Source organism: Pteropus vampyrus, unplaced genomic scaffold (assembly GCF_000151845.1).
Source record: "Pteropus vampyrus isolate Shadow unplaced genomic scaffold, Pvam_2.0 Scaffold19, whole genome shotgun sequence".
NCBI classification, from domain to species: domain Eukaryota; kingdom Metazoa; phylum Chordata; class Mammalia; order Chiroptera; family Pteropodidae; genus Pteropus; species Pteropus vampyrus.
The window spans coordinates 6,696,686-6,718,451 of NW_011888800.1; the positions used below are offsets into that span (position 1 = coordinate 6,696,686).

General features: G+C 49.2%; 2 protein-coding genes across 5 annotated transcripts in view; one reads left to right on the forward strand and one right to left on the reverse strand.

Annotated features, from left to right (window-relative positions):
* The first annotated feature begins 4,337 nt into the window (after positions 1–4,337).
* On the forward strand, positions 4,338–8,103 carry GCHFR (GTP cyclohydrolase I feedback regulator). Its single transcript, XM_011354922.2, has 3 exons — positions 4,338–4,520; positions 6,234–6,328; positions 7,608–8,103. The coding sequence occupies exons 1-3, from the start codon at positions 4,485–4,487 to the stop codon at positions 7,729–7,731; spliced, it is 255 nt and encodes an 84-aa protein (XP_011353224.1). The 5' UTR covers positions 4,338–4,484; the 3' UTR covers positions 7,732–8,103.
* Positions 8,104–8,236: 133 nt separating this feature from the next.
* Positions 8,237–21,766, reverse strand: part of DNAJC17 (DnaJ heat shock protein family (Hsp40) member C17) — a 33,602-nt gene continuing 20,072 nt past the window's right edge. Inside the window, exons 2-12 of one of the 4 annotated variants that reach the window (XR_002779146.1) lie at positions 18,673–18,742; positions 18,334–18,392; positions 18,010–18,097; positions 16,536–16,621; positions 16,194–16,290; positions 15,596–15,639; positions 15,093–15,170; positions 14,479–14,559; positions 13,842–13,952; positions 10,669–11,443; positions 8,277–8,416 (exon numbers count right to left, since the gene is read on the reverse strand). Coding sequence is in view for 3 of the 4 variants with exons in the window: in XM_011354920.2 (XP_011353222.1) it covers positions 11,314–11,443; positions 12,643–12,830; positions 13,842–13,952; positions 14,479–14,559; positions 15,093–15,170; positions 15,596–15,639; positions 16,194–16,290; positions 16,536–16,621; positions 18,010–18,097; positions 18,334–18,392; positions 18,673–18,742 (1,032 nt within the window). In the remaining variant the exon portion in view is untranslated. Of the gene's footprint in view, positions 8,417–10,668; positions 11,444–12,642; positions 12,831–13,841; positions 13,953–14,478; positions 14,560–14,641; positions 14,979–15,092; positions 15,171–15,595; positions 15,640–16,193; positions 16,291–16,535; positions 16,622–18,009; positions 18,098–18,333; positions 18,393–18,672; positions 18,743–21,766 lie in introns of those variants that run through there. The other 3 variants (XM_011354920.2, XM_011354921.2, XM_023527759.1) reach the window with 3 other exon arrangements.

The following is a 21,766-nucleotide window of genomic DNA, read 5'->3' on the forward strand; positions in this document are numbered from 1 at the left end:
TATTGGGGTAACATTGGTCAATAACATTATATAACGTCAGGTGTACAAGATTATAATTTGACATCTGTCCTCCCCACCTGAAGTCTAGTTTCCTTCTGTTACTAAATATTTGACCCTCTTTATCCACTTTGCCCTCCCCCCACCCTCTTTCCACTCTGGTAACTACCATTCTGTTGTCTGAATCTATGAGTTTGTTTTTATTCTGTTTGTTATTTTTGGTTTTATATTCCACATGAGTGAAATCATATGGGTTTTGTCCTTTTCCGTCTGACTTATTTCACTCAACATAATACTCTCAAGATCCATCCATGTTGTCACAAATGGCAATATTTTATCTTTTTATGGCTGAGTAGTATTTCAATGTATATAGGTACCACATCTTCTTTATCCATTCATCAATCAGTGGACAGTTAGGTTGCTTACATGTCTCAGCTATTGTAAATAATGCTGCAATGTGTAAAAAAAAATAATAAAATGGAACCACTTTAAAATGGAGCCAGAGCTGCCATCCCAGAGGAATTGTTTTGCATATCTTATGCCTCAAACCTTTGGAATGTTGAACAGGGTAAATTAACCTTTGGACTGGGCCTAAAGTAACTGTGACCCAAAAAGCATTCTGCAAAGATAAGAAAGTAAACATTCTGTCTATTGGACTGATGACTATGGACTGAAAATTAACAACATTGTTTAGGATTAGCATCACTATGTTAGCTTATGTGCACCTTTCTTATAAAAATACCCCTTGTCCTTGTCTCCTAATCAGAACATTCATTTGGGCTTCTGCCTGAATCAGTGCTTCCAGAATTTTCTTTTTGATCTCAAATGCTTGTTGCCTCACTTGGCCTTTATTTTTAGGTTAACAACTGAACATAGGTGTTTTTAATATCCCTTTTCTGTATTTTTTTCTCATTTTTCTGAAATAAGGATGTGTTTCTTTTGTAATAAGAAAAAATATTAACTTAATTTTGGAAGGAATAAAAATTCATTTCCTCTGGGAAACCTTTCCAAACCACCGCTTTGATGAAATTAATCTTTTTATCTTCCTTTGCTCCTGAGGCTCCGTTACCTCCATTACACTTGATTTAATGACTATTTGCTTTCTAGTCTGTCTACCTCCACTGGATCGTTCACTCTCCTAGGACAGGGTTCACGCTTGATTCATCTCCATGTCCCCTGTGCCTAGCACAGCTCTAAAGTAGAAGCCATCCATAAAAACTGAATGAAAGAAGGAAGGAAAGAAGGAATGACGAATATCCAGGCCCTGCCACTTTGACGATGCTTTTCATGATGAAAAGCTGAGTTGTGGAAAAACAATTTCTCCTCTATTTACAAGGGAGGAAGATCTGCCAGATAAACTGACTGTGGCAAGAGGCAAAGCCAGATGGGCAGACCAAGAGAGAAAATTCATTTCCCCCCCATGATATTAAAGATGCTATCTGCCGGGTGTGCGGCTGCCAGGGGCAATCAGAAGTGGGGTGGGTTATTCTGAATGAAGCTCTCTATCTTATGTTACATCTGCAGACCAGTTTTGCAAATGTAATAAAGCCCTGGCAGCCTGAGATATGCACTGCCTTTCAGTCTCCTCTCCACCCCTCCACAGCCCAGCCTGAGAGAGAAAAGCAGAGCAGACCCCAAACTCCTGTCCTGCTCTCTGCCCAGAACATGACACCTTCATCTACCTGGCTCTTCCAAGAGAAGTAACATAGTCAAATGCCTTGGAATGGTGGCTTTATCTATCCCTTGTGTTTAACCTCTAAGAGACTTGACCCTTTAAAAAGTTGTTCATATTTTTTAAATTGTTCCTATAAATTATTTAATGACTACAAAAGAATATTTATAATACATATCTAAAGATTGAGTACATTTATAACTCTTTGTACCCATGTCCTAGTATAAGAAAAAGAACATCACTTTTGCTTTTTAAGATGCCTCAACGTCTGTCCCCATCCTCTTCTCTGAGATAAGCCCTTCCCCGAATTTACATTTATCATTCCCTTACTTTTCTTTATAATTTGACCACACATTTTTATCCCCAAACAATACATTGTTTAGTTTTATAAGTTTGTGAGCTTTATGTAAATAGAATTGTTCTATGTTTTTCCAAGATTTGCTTTTTCACTGAGCATTTTCATTGCTATATAGTTTCCATCGTATGAATTAAGGACTTACAAGAACTTTATTTCATAACCTGTGGCCCAACATTTAGATTTTTGCAGTTCGAATTCTGAGGCTGCTTACAGAGCATGACTCCACTCCTTGGACTTGGAAACTGCCTGCAGAACAAAGTCTGTCTGTGCTGTTTGATTTCTGTTGATAAGTAACCCATAAGCTTTGTTCTATAAGCCTGGACTAGAACTAGGACGTTGACAAATGGCTAATCCTCGGTTACCCATGGTTCTGTATCACAGGTCCCACTTGATGACTACTGGGTCAGTTGCCCCCGTCAGTTAGAAAATGAATGATGTAAGTTTGTGGTCTTGTTTCCTCTAGCAACCTATCTCTTTGATGATCACCTGCTAGCAACTTATCCCTTTTAAAAACCCTGTTCTCTCCTTCCCACCTCAGAACATGTCTCTCTGGTTTAAACCAAGGTCTACGTTCTCTCATTTGCAAATCATATATGAATAAAACTCTTAACTTCTTCTAGAACTTTTGTTAACAGAATCAACCAAAAACTTACTCCACTTTCAATGGACATAGGACTGTTTCCAGTTTTTTGTTAATTACAAACAGTGCTGTTATGAATATTCTTATACATGTATCCTGATGCATGTCAGTGAGTTTTCCTGAGGTTTATGTAGGAGAGGTTTTGCTGGGTCTTAGGGAATGCACATCTGCAGCTTTACCAGATAATGCCAAATTATTTCCAAGGTGCAAGTTAATTTCATCAACCATAACAATTTGCAATGCCAACAGTAGTGTTTCAGTTGTTAGATATCTTCACCAATACTTGATGTTTACTTATTGTTTTTGGTAAATCATTAAAACAGTATCTAATTGTTTTAAAATTAGCTTAATTTGCATTTCTGGGATTTCTAACGATACTGAACATCATGGTACATGTTTATTGGCCATTTCCAGTCCCTCTTTTGAAAAGTACGTATTTGAGTAATTTGCCTATGTTTCTTCTATTGATTTATCTTTTTCTCATTGATTTGTAGTTCTTGATATGTTCTAGGTGTTAATCCTTTGTTAGTTTAACAAATCCTTTGTTAAGCATGAATATGTCTTATCTCTAGCTAAATTGTTGGGGGGTGTAGAGAGTATGGAATAATAAATTAGACCAATAAGGATCCTTTAGGATTACAACTCCTATTTCCCTTACAGCCCTCTCCACATGTCCAAGTGCCGGAGGCACAGAGCATGCCCCATAAGAGACCTTAAGTGAAGTCAAAATTTTTCAATTGCTGGGCAGGCAGGTTACAGGCTGTTTTTGTTTTGCTTTGTTTTTTAAAGAACTAATCACAACAAGACAAAGAATCTTGAGTTGTCAGGTTTTGATACATCCAGATGAGGTCATGGACGAACCAAAGCAAACTCGCTGCCCTCTCATAGGTGACTGGTGCGGAGATGGCTGTTTGTTTTGCCCTGGGTGTTGCCTTGTGATCTGCGTGTGCGCCACATCTTTCTAGCTTCGCTGGAAGCTCTCTGAATTGAAAGCCAGATTCTGTTGGTTTAATTCCCCCCAGGCCTGGCATCCAGCCAAGCGCTTAGTTCCTTTACAGCTTTACAGGTAGTGCCTCAGGAATGCAGGGTCCCGCCGCTGTGCTAGGAATTACAGTCGGAGAGGAGCGAATGCGCAGCGCACCGGAGGTGGTATTTTAGTTGTAGCCACAAGTCTCCTACCCCTGTCTTTCCTCTGCTGAAGGAGAGTGGATCCTCACCCCCAAGAACGTGTCTTGGGGGTGAGGATCCACTAAAAGCTTTAGAGGCATCCCTGAGTGCGGTGGGCAGGAGCTTGGGAGGCTTCAGCGGGGTCGCCATTTGCTCCCTGCTCTGCTTCACTGGAACGGGGAATGGGGACCGTTCCAGTGAAGCAGGACTTTGGAACCTGTTACTGGAGATGTTGCAGTAAGAGGGCGCAACGTCAACACGCGCGCTTGGCGCCACGGCCCGCGGTAGCCAGCCAAGCCCGGGGGGCCATTCCCACCTCCAGGCCTCGAGTGCCAGAGCGTACCCGTACAACACACATCCTCCATGAGGCTCGATGCCCACGGAAACCACGAGCGGCGCCACAAGGTCCTGTGCGCTGCCCTGGGGGAGGGGCGGGCCCTGACTCTCCGGGTGTTGGAGCGCGTCACCGGCGCCCGCTCCTGATTGGCCGGCGGCGGTCACCGGCTGTGCGCCCTGGGATTGGCAATGCCCCAAGCCAGAGCCAGAGTAACGGGACTAGGGGCTGCGGGTCGCAGTCCCGGAGCCCAAGGGGCTGGGGTCGCAGCCGAGCCCAAAGCCCAGGGTGGGAGCCTGGCCGCAGCGCACGCACGATGCCCTACCTGCTCATCAGCACTCAGACCCGCATGGTGAGTACCACCGCCCGGCTAGTTGGAGTTAGGGCCGGGCCGGGACCACAGGGACTATGGCCGCACCTTGAAGCCTCCCTCCCTGGCAGTACTGCGGGTGCTGGGCCCAGAAACCGCCTGGGACACGCGCCCTCAGGCCGCGAGGAGGGAGGCTGGTGAAATGACTCTGCCCGGATCTCGGGACTCAAAGCTCTGGCCGGCCGGTGCCTCCAGCGCCCTGAAGGAGCCCAGGTGTGTGTGTCCCCGCGACCCAGCGAGCTCCCGGAGCTTGGGGCTCCTGTTCTACCTGTCCACAAGAGGGCCCAACACCGACAGGGACCCAGGAAGCCCTGGCCTCATACGTGCAATACCCACTGACCTACACAGACCTGCTCCGCAGAGGGGGAAAACCGTGAAATAACCTGAGAAAAAGAGGTTTGGAAAAGAAAAGGATATGCTAAGACGCTAAAACATCTATGCCAAGTGCCTGGTCCACCTACAGCCACTAGCTGCATCCTTAGGCACTTCGAGTAACAGCCGTCCCTGAGGCTTTAGGAAAGAAAAAAACCTTCCTGCTCATGAAGAAAGAGGAGACTGCTGTCCATGGGGTTAGAGGTGGGGAGAACTCCATTTAGGGGTCAGAAGTCACTCCCCTTTATCTAAATGCAGTTTCCTCGTCTAAGAAGGAATGCACTTTTTAGCTTCAGAATGGTATGATTAGCTCCCCAAGCTGGGCAGTAGGATGCTCCTCTGCCCCTTCCCACTCCCCAGTGCCTGAGTGATCCATCAATGAACAAACAGGCAGGTGCAACACAGGACAAGAGAGGTCTTGGCAGTGCCCTAGGGCAGTGGTTTGAGAACTAGTTGGTCATTGTTAAAATGTGGTCCCCTGGGCCCCTTCCCAGACTTCCTAAAACACTCTAAGCCTGGGGTGTGGGAATTCAGTGCCCCTCGGGTGATTCTTTTAATATAGCAACTTTATTGCTCTATAATACACATATCATAGAATTCACCAACCTAAAGTGTACAATTCAGTTTTTAAGCATATTCAGAGGTGTGCAACCATCACTATAGTCAATTTTAGAACGTTTCCATCACCTTAGCCGTCATTCCTCATTCTCGCCACCACCTCCCACTCGGCGCCCCAGTCCCCCAGCCTCAGGTAACCACTAATCTACTTTGTCGTAATATGTGGTATTTTGTGTCTGTTGTCTTTCACTTACATAATTTCAAGGTTCATCTGCATTGTAGTATGTATCAACACACACTCCTTTTTCTTGCAAATAAGATTACATCATATGGCTATACTGCATTTTATTTATCTATTCATCCATTGAAAAACATTTAGGTTGTTTCCACTTTTTGGTTATTATGAATAATGCTGCTACAAACATTTCTGTACAAGTTTTTGTGTGGACATGTTTTCGTCTCTGTTCTCCAGGTGATTCTGATACACACACAAACACAGGTGGTGGTACCTGGCACGAAGGTGCCAGTAGTCAGGTACTGCCTAGCTCAGCTTGGAGTGGCTAGGGAAGCCGCACATTGCTTCGTCAGTTCATCGACTGGTTCCACCCTCTCCCCAGTTGTGCTCAGCCCTCAAAGTCCCTTACCACCCCCTCCAGCCTTTACCTGAAGCTGGCTCAGGGCCAGCAGGCAGGGGAGGAAGGAGAGGTGAGACCTTCCACCTCTACCTGGCAGCCAGCAAAGCAGCCTCTGTGGCTTACCTTGCAGGAGGTGGGCCCCACAATGGTGGGCGACGAGTACTCGGATCCAGAGCTGATGCGGCATCTGGGGGCTTCAAAAAGAAGTGTCCTGGGAAACAACTTGTAAGTAGTGGCATTCTTAAGTATCTTCTGCTCAGTTGCCCCTAGACCTGTCCCTGTTCCCCTTACACATCACCAAGCCCAGGGACAATGCCACTGCCCAGTCTCAGAGCCCCTCTGCCTGTCTCCTGGGGTTCTGTCCTCTTGTAGGGTTGGTCCCACCCACAGTCTCACAGCCCCCCAGGCTTGCTCTGGAAGCTTTCCCATTGGTCCTACCAGGGAGCTCAAGGATAAAGTCAAGACCCAGGACAAAGTCCCAGGACAAAGTCCAATTTCCCGGGATAAGACTTGCATAAGTGGGCTGTTCCTTGCCCTGTTTTCTTATCTCCAAGCTAGAGCCTATCAAGATAGGCACAGAGGGAAAAGTTTCTGTTTTGAAGAGCTGGCTAAGTAACAAAGCTAAGCCCTAGAAACAGGGGGCAGGCAGCCTGGGTCCTACTTCCAGCTCATCCAGCTGCCTGGGGACTCAGCCTCTTCTCTTGGCATCCTTTACATAGCTCCTAGTCTAAACAGTGAGTGCTGCTTCCTTTTATGCCCCTCTCCTTACCCTTAGGCAGGGAGAACCCTGGCTCCACAGGCTAGAATTCCTGACAAGGCTTCCCAGAATGAGCACCAATTCAAAGGGGGCAAAGAGGAGGTGAGCTGGTGCCAGCTGCTTGGGTCAGTGTTGGAAGCCAACCCCATCCCTTTGCCATGAAGCATTTGTCTCGAGATGCCCCAAATGGGGCTTCAGCCCTTTATCTACTTGAAGACCCTTTAGAATCAATTCACCCTGAAAGAAGGGGAAACCAAGCATTCTCTGTGATAGGGAGTGGCACCCAGTCGGGTGCTATTAGGGGCCACCTGTTGCTCCAGGACTGTAGGGTAGCCAGGGCAGCAGGAAGGGTTAGAAGCCTGAGGGAGGATCCTGGGGAGAGCAGGCTGCTCTAAACAGTGCAGCAGCCCAGGGCATGTGGGGCTTCATCAGACTAACACAGGTTCTATTGTCTTATGACATTGGGAAAGCTATTTACACTCTCTAAGTTTTCTCATTTATAAAATGGGAACAATAATGGTGCCTTCCTTGGGTTGTTGAAAGGAATGAGATAATGCATGCGGTGCTTAGCAGAGGAAGGAGGCAGAGAATGTGCACTTAGCCTGGCACTTGGAAGACACCAGCAAATGTTAGTCACTGTTACGAGTATTCCTGACCAGGCCTGGTCTTTAGCAGATACTGGCTTTGTATGAAGAGCTTGTGCTGTGTACCCCGTCATGTTGCCCCTTCTCTTCCTTCTGTTCACAGTTGTGAGTACTACGTCAATGACCCTCCTCGCATAGTCCTGGACAAGCTGGAACGAAGGGGCTTCCATGTGTTGAGCATGACAGGGGTGGGCCAGACGCTGGTATGGTGCCTGCACAAGGAGTGACCTTCACACTGAGCAGCAGACAGGGCACCGCTTGAGTGGTGCCAAGAGCTCTGATCCCAAGCCCTTGCCTCCCTCACTACCCTGCCCCTCTCTTCTCAAATCATCATTTTTCCTTGGCCCAGCACCACTGGGCAGTAAATGGCCTTCTCTGAAACCTGCCTCAGCAGGGGGCAGGGCGGGCAAGGCCCTTTGCGTGGTGCTCTCAGCAGCCCCTCCACCTTCCGGCCAGGGGCCCTGGAAGAAGCCATGTTCATGCAGAGGCTGAGAGTCTGGCAAGAGCCAGGCTGTCCCTGGCCAAGAGCATGGCCCAAGGACGGGCAGGTGGTTTCTATGTAGCTAGTCCAGACCAATAAAGGGCTGTGATGAGTGGTTGCTCCTCTCTGCAGGGACTCTCACCAAGTGCCTCTCTGGGGGGTGTGTCCACTGCTGGGAGGGAGAGCCCAGAAACCAGGGCCACACTTGGGCAGGTCAACACCCTACACCTATGTATGCAATAGAGGTAGACTCTTAAAAAAAAAAAGTTTATTGGTGATATTTAAGAAGAGGGTGGGAGGGCTGAAAGCTACGTGGGCTGCCCCACCTTGTCCTCCTGCTGCATCTGGGTGATCAGCTGCTGCCGCTCAGCTGCTTGGCGCATGCGCATCATGACGAGGCTTTCGTAGTCCCTCTCGGACAATACTGAGCCCTGAGGGACAGAGGTGGGACAGGGAAGAGTCAGGGTAGCAAGACACAGCACCACAGTCTCCAAAATAGAAGGACAAGGCCTAGGCGGAGCTACAGTCCAGAGTGAGGGAGGGAGGATGCCCTGGAATGGACGGGTCCCTGGACAACCTGCAATCCCAACTCATCCACGTTCCTTCAAAGCAAGTACGCCTTTGGCTGCTAAGCCATCTTCTCAACCCATCTCCACCAGTTATCATCCCCATCTCCCCTTTCCCGTTCACATCTACAGTCAGCTCTGGCTAATCTTTCCCGGGTGAATCACTTCCTCATGCTCTAGCTAGGCCCTTGACTATCTTCATTTCCTTCATTATTTGACACTCGTTTCCTCCACCCCACAGCTTCCACTCCTCACAGGTCTCCAGTGAAGTTGTCAGAGGTGTAGAAATCCACTCTGGTCTGGCAGGCAGAGGCAAGAGCACTGCCCCCTCCCAGCTACCCATCTTCCCTGCGGTCTGGCTCTTGCCCAGGACCCAGAAGGAAGCCCTACCCTAGACACAGCCTCAATTAGCCCCACTCTAGAAGGAGAGAGAAACAAGCATGAGGCCAGCTTGCCTCCTAAAAGTACACACCAGGGTTCCTGAGGGCAGGGCCTGTGGCTTTTTCTTTTATGATCTTGCCAGCACAGTGTGCGAGATTAAAGAGTACTATATTTTAATAATCAAAAGAATAATAAACAGTCACCTCAATGGGCCAAGGCTGTGGGGTGGAAAGGCAGTTCTACAATGCTATGAGCCCTGAGCTGCCAACCACAAGCCCTGATAAAGTCTGCAGTGGGAATTAAATCACTTCCTCCCTCAGCACAGCCGAGACTGTATGAAGTGTGAAGTCCACCTGACTTGGCACAGAAGCGAGCCCATCCAAATCTGTGGAACCCTGTTCTCTGGTATGCCAAGCTAGTGCACTGTCATAGAATAAGTCAGGAAGAAAGTTTGGTGGTCAGTGACCTGGAGAATAAGAAGGGAGTGGCTGGAGTTAAGATGCCAGGCCCTGGCCAACTGGTTTCGAGTAAGGGGTATACAGAACCAGGGAGTATTATTCAGCCCGGATTCCCCTGCTCCTCCTGACAGTCCCACCCCTCCTCCTTTCTCTCAGGCTGCAGCAACTCCGAGGAGAGTTTCCCTCCCAGCCAAGCCCACCCACCTAGGATTGGCCCAGAGCACTGCTGACAATTCAGGGCTCCATGTGGCCCAGCCGCCTCCACAGATGAGGGACATAAAGTAAGGCCCAGGCAACCTATGGGGAAGGATTGGAGCACAGGGTAGAAGGCAGCAGGACCCTGGCACTCAACTGTTCTCTCCTGTCAAGGCCATCTGGTGAATCGAGGAAGGATGCGGAAATGGGGCAGCCAGACTGTGCCAGGCCAAGGGAAGGGCAATTCTTCCTTCCGCAAGATAATACTGCTCTGCTGAGAAAACTCAAGTCACCCTTGCATGCCCCGAGCCCAGCCCTGGGAGGAGTTAGCCCTTTATAGGCATGGGGCTGCTCCCTGTTAACACACCCTCTGCCTCCTTCTCTCCCCCATACCTGTGGGCTCTGCTAATGAGGGCTTGTCACCAGGCTCCACGGTATGAGTCACCCATACCAGCAACAGGTCTCTTCCTTTCCCAACAAATTGTTCCACAAGCCTGCCTTTCAATTAACTGCCACCTTCCCTGAACTCCTTCCCAGACACACTGGGTGCCGGGGAGCAAGGACCACCTGCTAGGGCCCAGGGCAGTGGGGACAAAGGAAGCAGAGATGATGCACAAAGCAGGGCTGCCCCAGATGAGTCCCCAGAGGAATCTTAAGCTCCCCAGTGCCCTGGGGTGTTGGCCACAGCTGTCCCAATCCCTGCATGCGGATGCTGCAATTACCTCAGAGCATGAAACCTGCTTCCCACCTGACTGAGTCAGCTGAGAACAACAAAACACCACACCACACACCAGCACAACCAGCTAGGCACTAATCAGAGTTGGGGAGCCTCAGCAGAGAGGTGCAGGGGCCAGGAAGGGAAGGAGAGCTAGGGGCTGTGAGGAGCCAGGACAGGAGAAGGAATATGGACCACTCCCACCCACCCTGCCCACCTGAGAAGATCCATCTCTGACACCCCCAGAGCCACCCTCACTCCAGCTCCAGTAAGTGCTGCTACTTCTTCTTGGGGTTTTTTTCCACTGCCCTATCATGTAACCAGGCCACTCCTGTCCCTCTGGGAAACTTCTGTTGCCAGGAACTCACACCACTCTGCTCTCCTCTTCCATCCAAGATGCTGGCCTGAGCTGTGCTGAACAGAAAGCCGGAGGCATCTGCTGGAAGCCCACATGTGTTGTCTCCCCAATTCTTGTCATTCACTGCTCCAGCAGGGACCAGATCGTCCCTAGCCACTCTTGAACTGGGCTTGCAAGGTACCGGGCTGGTCTGCCAGCTCTCTGGGTCCCATGGAAACCTGGCGGAAAGGCTCCTTCCGCAATGCCTCCTTCTTCAAGCGGCTGAGCCTGGGGCGGCCAAGGAGACTCCGGCGACAGGGCAGTGTGTTGAGCCAAGCCAGTACAGCTGGTGGGGACCATGAGGAGTACAGCAACCGAGAGGTAGTCCGGGAGCTGAGAGGGAGGCCGGACGGCCGGCGCCTGCCACTGTGGGGGGACGAGCAGCCCCGGGCCACCCTACTGGCCCCACCCAAACCCCCACGCCTCTACCGAGAGAGCTCCAGCTGCCCCAACATCCTGGAGCCCCCACCTGCCTACGCCGCTGCCTACTCGGCTACTCTGCCCTCGGCGCTCTCCCTGGGGGGCGCCCTCCATGAATACTCTGAGGAGGACCTTTTGGACACCTCTCCCTTCCAGAGGACACCTGCTCCAGACCTTAGTGATCCCTTCTTCTCCTTCAAAGTGGACCTGGGGATTTCGCTTCTTGAGGAAGTTCTACAGATGCTGAGAGAGCAATTTCCCAGTGAGCCCAGCTTCTGAATGGGGTGAGGGTGGGTAGAGATAGGGTGACTGCAAGAGCTAGAAGCCTAGGGACCAGGGAAGGAAGGTACAATCATGTAAGAAAAAGGTGGGGATAGCAATTCAGGGCCCTGCCTGCCCTCTGGGTCCCCAACAGTCCTCCAGATCACCCCAGAGTGGAAGGAAAGAGACACAGAGGCAAGCTAGGAATTTGTGAGGGGCACTTGCTAACAGAAGCCCTGAAGGCAGCTGGCCAGGCTGGGAAAGGGAGGTCATGCCTGCAACCCCAAGGACCAGGCAGAGGCCAACAGAGAGGGACAGCAGCACAAGGTGCGAGTCAGGGAGCGAAGGACACACAGACTGGACAGATCAGATGGGTGCCCTGCTCCAACCCCCTCTGAAGCCACTATCAACAGAGAAAGGTTACAGGACAAGTCTAGGCAAAAGTGGTCCAACTTAGGCTGAATAGAAAAGTGGGGAAACCTGAGGGGAGAGGGATGAGACAGGCCTGACCTTGTCCAATATAGTGGCCAATAGCTACATGTAACTGTTTATATTTAAATAACTGAAACTAAGTAAAATAAAAATTTAGTTCCTCAGCTGCACTAGCCTCATTTCAAATGCTCAATAGTCACACATGACTAACAGCTACCACATTGGACGGTACAGGGCGGACATTAACTTCACTGGAGAAAGTTCTATTGGATAGCGCTGGCCTAGACCGCGGCCTGGAGTCAGCAGTGGCATGGTGGGAAGGGGGAAGCATAGGGGCTTGCAATGGAAAGGAGGGGTTGGCAGAGTAAGAACAGCGAGCCATGTAGAGATAGAGATTATAGCTCAGGAAAAAGGCCACACAGATCATTAACAGGAAAGCGGGCATGAGAGACTCAAGCTGCCAATATAGCTGCCTGGAGCCCTCCATGGTGCCTGAAGAAAGTGGCTCCAGGGAATGCCAACTGAAGGCACAGACACAGCTTAAAAGGGCTGCTTTTGGGGAGTTTCCAGAATTATTGATGGGAGCCCTTGGGAAATGCAGCAAAAACAGTGGCAGATTTCTCTCCTTCCTGCCCTCATGAGAATATCGGAAGACCTGACCAGGGGGTGGACAAGAAACTTGTAGCTGTTACCATGAAGAGGCACGGCTGGTCTCAAGAATCCTCCACCAGGACTGGGGAGCTCTGCTTTGCCTAAACCCTTTGCCGATGGAGGCTACCCACCTGGGGCTGAGCCCACTGGGTCAAGTACACACACTGTACCACTGCCCTACCCTATGGCCTGGCCAAAAGACTTGAAACCAAAGCCCAGGATGGCTGGGCCATGTGGTTCCGACACTCCAGGACTTTCTAAGTGTGGCAGAGGGGAAGAGAGAAGTTTCGATGCACACTGCTTCCACAGCTCGAACCTGTGGCTTCTGTCTTCCTCCTGTGTGGATGTGCCCAGAGGAAGCGATCCCCTCTGGATGCAGGAGATAATGAATAAAGTTCTGTATGACATGGCCTGTGGAGTGTCATCTGGGGCTGTGAAATGCTGGGACTTAAAAGTGGGGGACTGAGCTCTCTAAAGAAGGGTCTCGAGAGGAGCTCAGACCAATTCTTTTTCCTCCTCTTTCCAGGGTCCAGGACACACTCCCAGAGAGAGCTACCTGTTCTCATGGCAGGGGTGGCATGACTGAGGCAATGAGAGCAAAGGCCTTGCTGACTCATGGAGAGGCATTTTCTTCACAGAAGGGACTGAATACACCAGCATGAGGCTCCCACACAGACCCCAGGCCATTTCAGAGAAGGGAGAGCTCTTGGCCCCAAAGCTCTCTGTCTGACCAAAGTGGGGGAAGGTGTGACCAGGGCCATCGTGTGTGTGTGTGTGTGTGTGTGTGTTGCTAAACAAAAGCCTTAATGGAGCTGTGAGGACAAAGAACTAGTGTTGGGCACATGTCAGCTGAAGACTGTGCTTTGCCATGAGTCAGGCACCTGGGCAGTGAGTGCCCTGATGTCGGCAAGGTAGCCAGTGTTATTTCTAAGGAAGAGCTATTGCCTCTTGACAGCAGGTCATCTGGGGCAGCCACAGACACACTTGGAAAACGAGTTGGGCAGCTGCCTGTGTCCTTTGCCCCTTCCCTGCAGCACTGAGTTGTCTAAGTTCCAAATACTTCACACCACAACCAAGTAGACTGCCAGGAAAGGCTGGAAAATGCCTTTGGGTGATGAAGGCCTCCAAGAGGAGATCAGAACGTGGAAGGAAAGTAAGGTCTAAGGATTCCTGGGTGCGAGGTGGGACCTGCTGGCACTCAAGGGAGGAAAAGGGGTCAGCATGGAATCACAGTCCTCCTGCTCTGATGGGTGGACCTGCCAAACTCATCCCACTCCCAATGACCTGAATTTTCAAGAAAAGGGCCCTGAGAAAAACCCAAACAGGAAATGGTCCCCCAAACCCTGAGCAGGCCTAGCAGAGTGAGGCCTGGCTCCTTACCTGTGACAGTCCTGGGTGTCTGGGGTCCTCCAGGCCCTGGGGCCGTCCCTCCAACCAGGAAATCTTAAGAGGGTTATTGACCAGGCCCACTTCATTCTGGACAGCCAGCTCCTGCCCCAACACAGCATCCAGTTAGCCCCATCACTACAATCGGCTATAAAGTGGCTCTCTCTACTCCCACAGAAAGTACCAGAACCTGTACTCCCGTCCTCCAAGCAAAACTGAGCAACCTTCCCACACAGTGTGCTGAAGCTTTGACCCTTCTTGTCAGGCAGTGTGTGCGGGAGTAAACAATAAGCCTTCTGATTGGGGAGTGGAAGGGAGGAAAGGTAGTGTGGGGCACCCAACCTGGAGGCATGCAGCTCCCACAGGAGAGTGGAGGGTGCAGGGTTAAGCAGCAGGAAGGCAAGTTAGTCTGTGCTCTTCTCCATCCCAGAGCATTCTCCCACCCATCCCTTCATCCACTGTGCTTGTGCTTCTGGGAGTTGGGGGACCTCTGGGGGACCTTAGCTCTGAGCTGGCCCAGAGATCCCATGGGAGTGTAGATGCCTAAGCTCAGGGTGCTCACAGAACTGGGTCCCTATCCTGAAATAGCAGGGCCAGCAGTGGCCTCTCCAAGGCCTCACGCAGCACTCACCGCGGCCTTGACGGTTGCAAACTCCACCACAGCAGTGCCTGTCTTCTTACTGGAAAGCACCAGGTTGAGCACCTCTCCATACTGTGGGGACACAGAAGGGACAGCTCACGCCAGAGACAAGCCTGAAGCCCACCAAGGCCTGTTCAGATGGGGGATAACTTCTTGTTGCTAGGTTCCCAGGGAGGGGAGAGCAGAGGTGGGAAGGAAAGGATTTTTTTCCAGGAATGCAGAAGGACAGCAAAGGAGAGTTGGGCAAAAGACTAGAGACTTAGAATGGGGGAGTTGCATTAACTACCTCAGTGACTGAAGGTGGTGAAGAGGATGGGGCTTTTGTGCCAGATACCCACCTCCTCTCTCCCCACACACTCAGCTAAGCCCTCTGCTTCTAAGGATGGCAAGAGCAGACCTGAGCAGTGAAGGCAAGACAGGCTGGAGGGGGCACATGGCAACACAAGTGAGAGGACGGCCATGGTCTGGGAGAAGCTAGACTGTCCTATGGTCTATAAGACAGGAAAAAAAAAAAGGGCAGGTAGAAGTGTTAAGGGAAGGGAAGGCATGAAGATGCTGGGGTTTGGACAGAGATGATGGGAAAGAAGGAAGTGAGCAGGGCAGACCTTTTGAAAAAGCCGCAGAAGGACATCTCTGGAGTAGCCGCCTTTTAACTCGTCCTCCTTCTTGCACTTCCATTTTAGCTGAAAAGGTAACAGTGGGCATCACTACTGAACACCGATCTTTGCCTAAACACACACCTGAGCTTTATAGTCATATAGACATACTCCTAGTCTTCGAAGCAATAGTAATCTAGGAAGCACCCCCTAAAATGTGTTCCCCTTGAAAAATGGATAAGTAGGGAGGCATGCTAACCCACAGCCATGTTTCTAGACCTATAAGATGCTTCCTAGAAGGCTTCTGGGGAGTGTTTCCCACAACCATCAGGGCTAAGAGCAGCCTTCCAGCTCTGAGAGGCCATCCTGACCCCCGGGCAGTGGGAGGATGGAAGGATGTGGGTAGTGGTGCTGGCTCCCAGAGGTTCAGCGTCCCCCACCACAACTCTTGAAAGCATCTATTCTTGCTGAGAGGGGTAGTGTGAGGTGATCCATGGATCCCGCAGGCTCACCTTTAGCTTGGGGGTTCCTTTGCCTTCAGGATTTTCTGCCTTTCCTAGAAAGTTTGGGCATATTAGCAAGGTAGAGTACAAGGGAGCTGGAAAGCTCTCCCAAGAAGAAGGCCTGAAGGTCACTCTTGACCAAGGGCAGTATCTGCCTGCTGCTGAGGGGCGTGATGGGGAAGGCACAGGCAATCTCACCCCCACCCCCAGGAGTGGTCCGCCCAGCTGCCTGAAGACCATGGTTAGCACTCTGCCAACGAAGACCTGTGAACATCTTCCGGGGACAAGAGGTAGAAGTATAGACCATATAGTTCTACTTAAAACAAAGTATCCCAGAGCCTTTCCCCCCAGTGACATGCTCCAAAATAGAGCAGCTCTGCTTAGGACTAAGGCATACCAGGCCAGAAGAGCCCAGGCAGAGGGAAAGCAAATAGGCCCCAGAGAACTGGTAGGAAGAAGAGACAGGTGGCACGTGTCCGAGTGGCATGCCCCGGGGTTCCAGCTGGTGAAAGCCTCCACAGTGTTTCCACCCAGCAGCCAGTATGGCCACTCTAGGCATCTGGAGTTGCCTCAGAGTGGGAGGTGAGTGGGGATGATAGACTCTTACCTCTCAACCTCTGTTCCCGTTCCTTGCGTATCTGCTCCCGGATCAGTCTCTGCTGTTCCTCTAGCTGCCGGGAACCTTCTTCTCGTAGGCGTTCTATCTGCAGAGCGGAGGTTGGGGGTGACAATTCTGTGCAGATCCAATTCCAGGTTGGCTCACCTTGTAAAGGTCCCTGGGAGGTTCCACCTGCAAGCTAGGGCTCAGCAACCTGTGGGTGGGACAGATTACCCAGATCCCACAGAAGAAGGTGGGATGGTCACGCCCTCCCCAGCCACTACAGTCACTTAGGTTCACCCTCTTCCACTTCCTGCAGATGGCCTCAGGCCCGTGTGCCTAGACACTCACCTCCTGCTCTAGCGTCCTTGAGCTCCGGCTCTCCTCTTCTTCCTCACTGCCCTGAGCCTGGGCCTGCTGCTCCCGGGCTTCCAGGTCTAGGCACAAGGGTTGAATGACCCAATGGCGGATCTAAGAAGCTTCTATATGGCCTCAGCCCACCCAGTTCTGGCTGCTTCCCCAGTCAGATGAAACCATACAGTGACTCTGCCTCCTCCCTCCATGTGCATATGTTCCTGAATTAATTTCCATTGAGAAAAGTCACAGCATGGAGGAAGTATAGGCTCCAGCTGAGTGGCCGGGGTCTGGAAGAATTAAGTTAGCTCACACTGACCAAGCTGGTTCTCCGATCAGTGAACAGGGTGTGGGTACGTGCTTATGTCAGCAGCCCAGGGCCATATGTCAGGGATGCCAGTGGGTGGAACTGCTGGCCTCTGTTCCTGTGGTTTGGCACCACAGCCTGACCTGTGACCTTACCTTGTCTTTGATGCTTTTCCCACCACTCAGCTCAGGTTGCCACTGTCTCCTTCACCTCCCTGCCAACTCACATTTACCAGGCCTCCCTGCAGACCCAGGTACAGAGATGGCAGATTGTGTGTGAAGACATCACCCCAGGTCCTGGCGCCCTTCCCACCTTCCAAGAGAAACTTGCTTGTGGCACTGTGCCAGGATGCTGCTATGACAAATTCTTCTCTCAGGATTGGGACTCACTGCTTTCTTTTCTGTGCACTTTATTTACCTGAAATCTCCAGGGTTTTTTGTTTGTTTGTTTTTGATAGAGAGATGGATGTACTAGGATAGTATATTTACATACTAAATATATGGATACCAAACAGGCAAGAAGGAGGAAAACTGAGTGAAGGATGTCTGGACCAATCTTATTGGGGTGATGAAAATGTTCTAAAAATTGATTTACAGTCATAGTTGCACCATTTAGTAAATTTACTAAAAATCATTGAATTGTACATTTGAAATGGGTAGATGTTATAATATACAAAATATATTTCGGAAATAAAAGAATGCCTGGCCCTTATTGGATCCTTCTGAGGGGACTTCTCAGAGTGAAAGCTCTGTGTAGAAATAAGGGTGGGACGAATGAAAAGACCTAAATGGCATGCTGAACAAGAACACAGATTTACTCATACTGTGCGGGTTAAATCCCAGCTCCAGCATGTTCTCATCCTTGTGGTGCCTTAGCTTCTTTGTCTACAAAAAAAATGGGCTTAGCACCTACCTCCCTGGATCACTATGATAATTAAAGGAGAAAATAAAATCTTTGTCACAGTGCTTAGCTAATAGTAAATCTAATCATTGATATTATTCCTGAGAGTGTCCTTTAGGAGCCACCCCTGAGAATAGGCTGCCCAGAGCCGGAGCCAAGAGGCTCTGAGTTGCTAAAACTGAAGCTCCAAGAAGAGAGATGAGAGAGCTGCATAAAAATGGCCCAGGGAAACCACAGGCTACCCAGCACCACAATGTCACCTACCAAGCTTCACTTTCTTCCTTTTCTCATCAAGTTTTTGGGTCCTTTCTGCTGCTTGCTTCTTGGCTTTCCTGACCTTGTCATACGCAGCCTGGCAGGAGAAAGGAACACCAAGGAACAGTCAGCCAGAGAACAAGCACAGGGCCCAGTCACCTTCCTGGTCCTGCCACATAGCCCCAGAGCCATCAGGAGGCAGCCCACAGACCAGGTCTTCAGGCTGGGACAACAAGGGCTATGCCGCCTGGCAGAGTATGGAGGACCGAGGTTGAAGCGCCACAGTGGTCTATAACCATGGGAAACAATTCTGATAGAGGAGGGTGTGCTTACCCTAGCTGCAGAGTCAGTCAGTACCTCCAAGGCCTGAGAAAGCTGGTGGAAGAGTTCAGCTAAACATAAAGAGAGAGAGAAAAATCAAGTTAGCTGTAGTGATGGTGTGCTCCCTCCGAAGATCACCTTAAAGAAGCCACAGGCTGGCAGAAAAGCCAACATCATCAGATGGCAGACCATGAAGGAAGGGTGAGCACATCAGCAACTGATCAGATGTCCCTAACATGCAAAGCCAGGTTGTGTGGGCCAGCACTCCGCAGCACTCTCATGGGAGCAGAGGTGAGAAAAACACCATGCCCAGGTGAGCTGGCCTCCTCTACATGCCTAGGAGAGTCTCACCTGCTCTGGGATTATCCGGATTTTTGTCTGGGTGGCAGGAGAGGGCCTTCTGCCTATATGCTTTCTTCACCTAGAAGAGTCAGAAGACATTGTCGTTCACTCTCTCACTTTGAGACGGACAGAAAAATTTTGCTAAAGTGACAAGGGAAATCCAGAAAATGCTTCCCATTCCTAAAAGATAGATTGCTGGCTTGCACACTGAGATAGTCATCTCACAACCACTGAGATTTGCAGTGCAGGAGGCAAAGGCCACAGAGGGAGCCCGCTGCCACCCCCAGCAGAGAGACTGGGCCTACTTCCTACTGAGCACTCTCTCAACACCATGGATGTCAAAGGGCTCCTGGCAGGGGCAGGTTCCCTACAGTAGCCACATGAAAACAGGCACTGTCACACATTCTTGGTGGGCAAGTAAACTGGGGCAACCTTCCTGGAGGAAAATTTCACCACCAAATTTTAAAATATACTTTCCCTTTGACCCACTCCTAGGAATTTGAACAAGGATGCCTACTGCACCACTATTTATATTGGCTCCCAACAGGAACCAACCAAAATCTCCATCATGAGGGACACTCATTATAAAAATTATGACGATAGAAGTTGTATGTGCTGACGAGAAAGATCTTCAAGTCCTCTTCCCAAGAAAAAGAAAAGATTCTGTGGTTTCCTTTGGAGAGAAGCTGAAAGTGGAGGGGAGGAAAACATCTACTCATTTTATACCATTCTGTAGTTCAAAATTTCAAACCTTAAACAAGTCTTATTTTCTTATCATTCTTTATTGTCAAGAGGTCATATTGGTAGAGAAGTTATGGTCCATTTTTAGTTTTTATCTTTGCATATCTTTGAACCGAAAAGAAAAAAAAGTAGTACTTCTTATGTTAGTAAAAATAAATAGCTACCAAGATTCTCTTTCATATATTATCCACTCAGTTGTTTTAAGGGAAGGCAGGGCACAAAATCTCAGAATCTATCCTCTGCTTCCTGAGGCCTTGCCCTCCCTTCTACCTGCATACCTTACCAGCTGCTCAAACCTCCTAGGAGGAGGAGCCTTTGGATGCAGAACTTCCGCTTTTCAGTGTGAACCAATAAAACTAAAGTATGCTAAATAAGGGCCCAGGGTAGGGTTGCAAGGAGGTGCCTCCATCTCCACCGCCAAGAAGGTGCGCAGCTGCCTGGACCTGTGGGCTGTGCTGCCACCTGCTGGGCCACGGCCAGCACCACACCTTCACCAGCCACGGTAACCCCGTCCACCTGGCTCTCCTGGCTGAGCAGGCAGGGCAGATCTTCAGCAGCAACAGTGGTGTAGACATGCCTCCCTGGCCTCTCACCCTCTCAAATGCCCAGCTATTCTCACCTGGTTCCCACCCCAACCAAGGTTCTCACTATTAAAAAATAACAACAACAACAATGACAAAATCTAGATGTTTTCACTACCAAGAAATAATACTAAGGGAAGGGGAAGTGATAGTTTTACATACAGTCTTACATTTGAAATATCTTTACTCTTTAGTACCCTTGTCATTTGTCTTTTCTCCCTTTCTCTCTTTTGCTTCCTCCATTGTGCCCCAGGCTTCATTTCCTTTTTGTTTTAAATCAAGCCTTATTATATATTCTTTGTATTTTAGAGTCCTTTGTTTTTTTCAGTAAGTAAAACAATACAAAAAGTGTATAAAGAGAAAGCAAAAAAAGTTCATGTTCTTTCCCCGTTTTCCCAGTCCTCTCTTCAAGGTTCCAACGTTAACTGGATGGTAGGTTTCCTTCTAAACTTTCCTCCTTGATCATTCCAACTAATACAAGTACCTAACACAAGTATAGAAGTCTTTAGGTTTTGTTCTGCCTCTCTCCCACCTCTCTCTCCAATTCCATCCCCATCCTCTCAGAGATGGGTGAGAGGAAGAGGTAGGGAGAAGGGGTTTTCTATCACCTCACCTTACATCACCACCTTTGGAATGAACTTCCTCAGGATTAGCAGGAATGCCCTCCCTATAGATGTTGGGGGATTTTGTGGAAGACGGTTTCTTTTGTATCATGGGGCTCTTTTTTTTTGTAAATCTAAGGACAGTAAAAGGGAGAGAAGGGCAAGAAGGAACAGTAAGAAAGCAAGATAAAGGGGACATGAGACAGGCTGGATGGGGTAGTACATTCTTCATTTTCTTTTTTTTCTTTTATCTTTTTTTTTGAGAGAATATTTTATGGATTTTATTCTAAAGGAATGATATTAAATATTGTTTTGTGTTTCATAATTCATTTTGGATGTTCTATATCAGAAAATTGTTTTATCTAAATAGGGAAACAAAATTGAACTGAAAAAATTATTTCTATAATAATGGGAAATTAATCTACATATATTAATTTGCTTCATTACCAATTATCTTTCTAAAATGTATTCTTTTGACAAATGTCTATTAACAGTCTCATCAGATTTTAGTTGAAGCTACTAGTATAACTAGACCTAGGTTAGTTTACTCTGCCTCTGGGTGGACCCCCATCTTACCCTACACTTCCAGCCTCCCACATTCCCAATATTTACAACCAAACACAACTGCCTCAATTGGCTTGATGAATCCTGGACCCCAATTCCCTCAAGGCATGGCCTTGGCTTCAACTTCCAAACTACGTTTTAAAAGTGTAAAGGGCTGAACATTCTGTGTTTCTAAATCCTATAGGAAAAAAACTGCCAGTCTCCTGTACCGACTAGATATTAGCAGGAAGAGAGGTGAGGCCAGAAAGTCAAGGCCAGGGAGGGACATCTAACGGCAGAAGATGACTCTCTGAAAGCCCTTCAGTACAGCACCAAATCTCCCTCAATCCTGGGTCTGCTGAGGGAGCATCTAGGATATGCAGGGACTGAGCTGGAGCTAGGGATACGAAGAAAAATCAGTCATTTCCCTGACACCAAAGGGGAAGGAGACTGCTTAGCAAGGAAGATGGCTGGGAAAACACTTAATTACACTGCAGTGTATGAGATGCCATAAGAGTGATCCATAGAATGGGAACACAGAGAAGGGAGTGACTAAATTTAGTCCTGAAGGCTTCCCAGAGGAAGCAATATCTGAGCTGGTTTTGAAAGGTGAGTAGTTCTTCCAACAGAACCAGA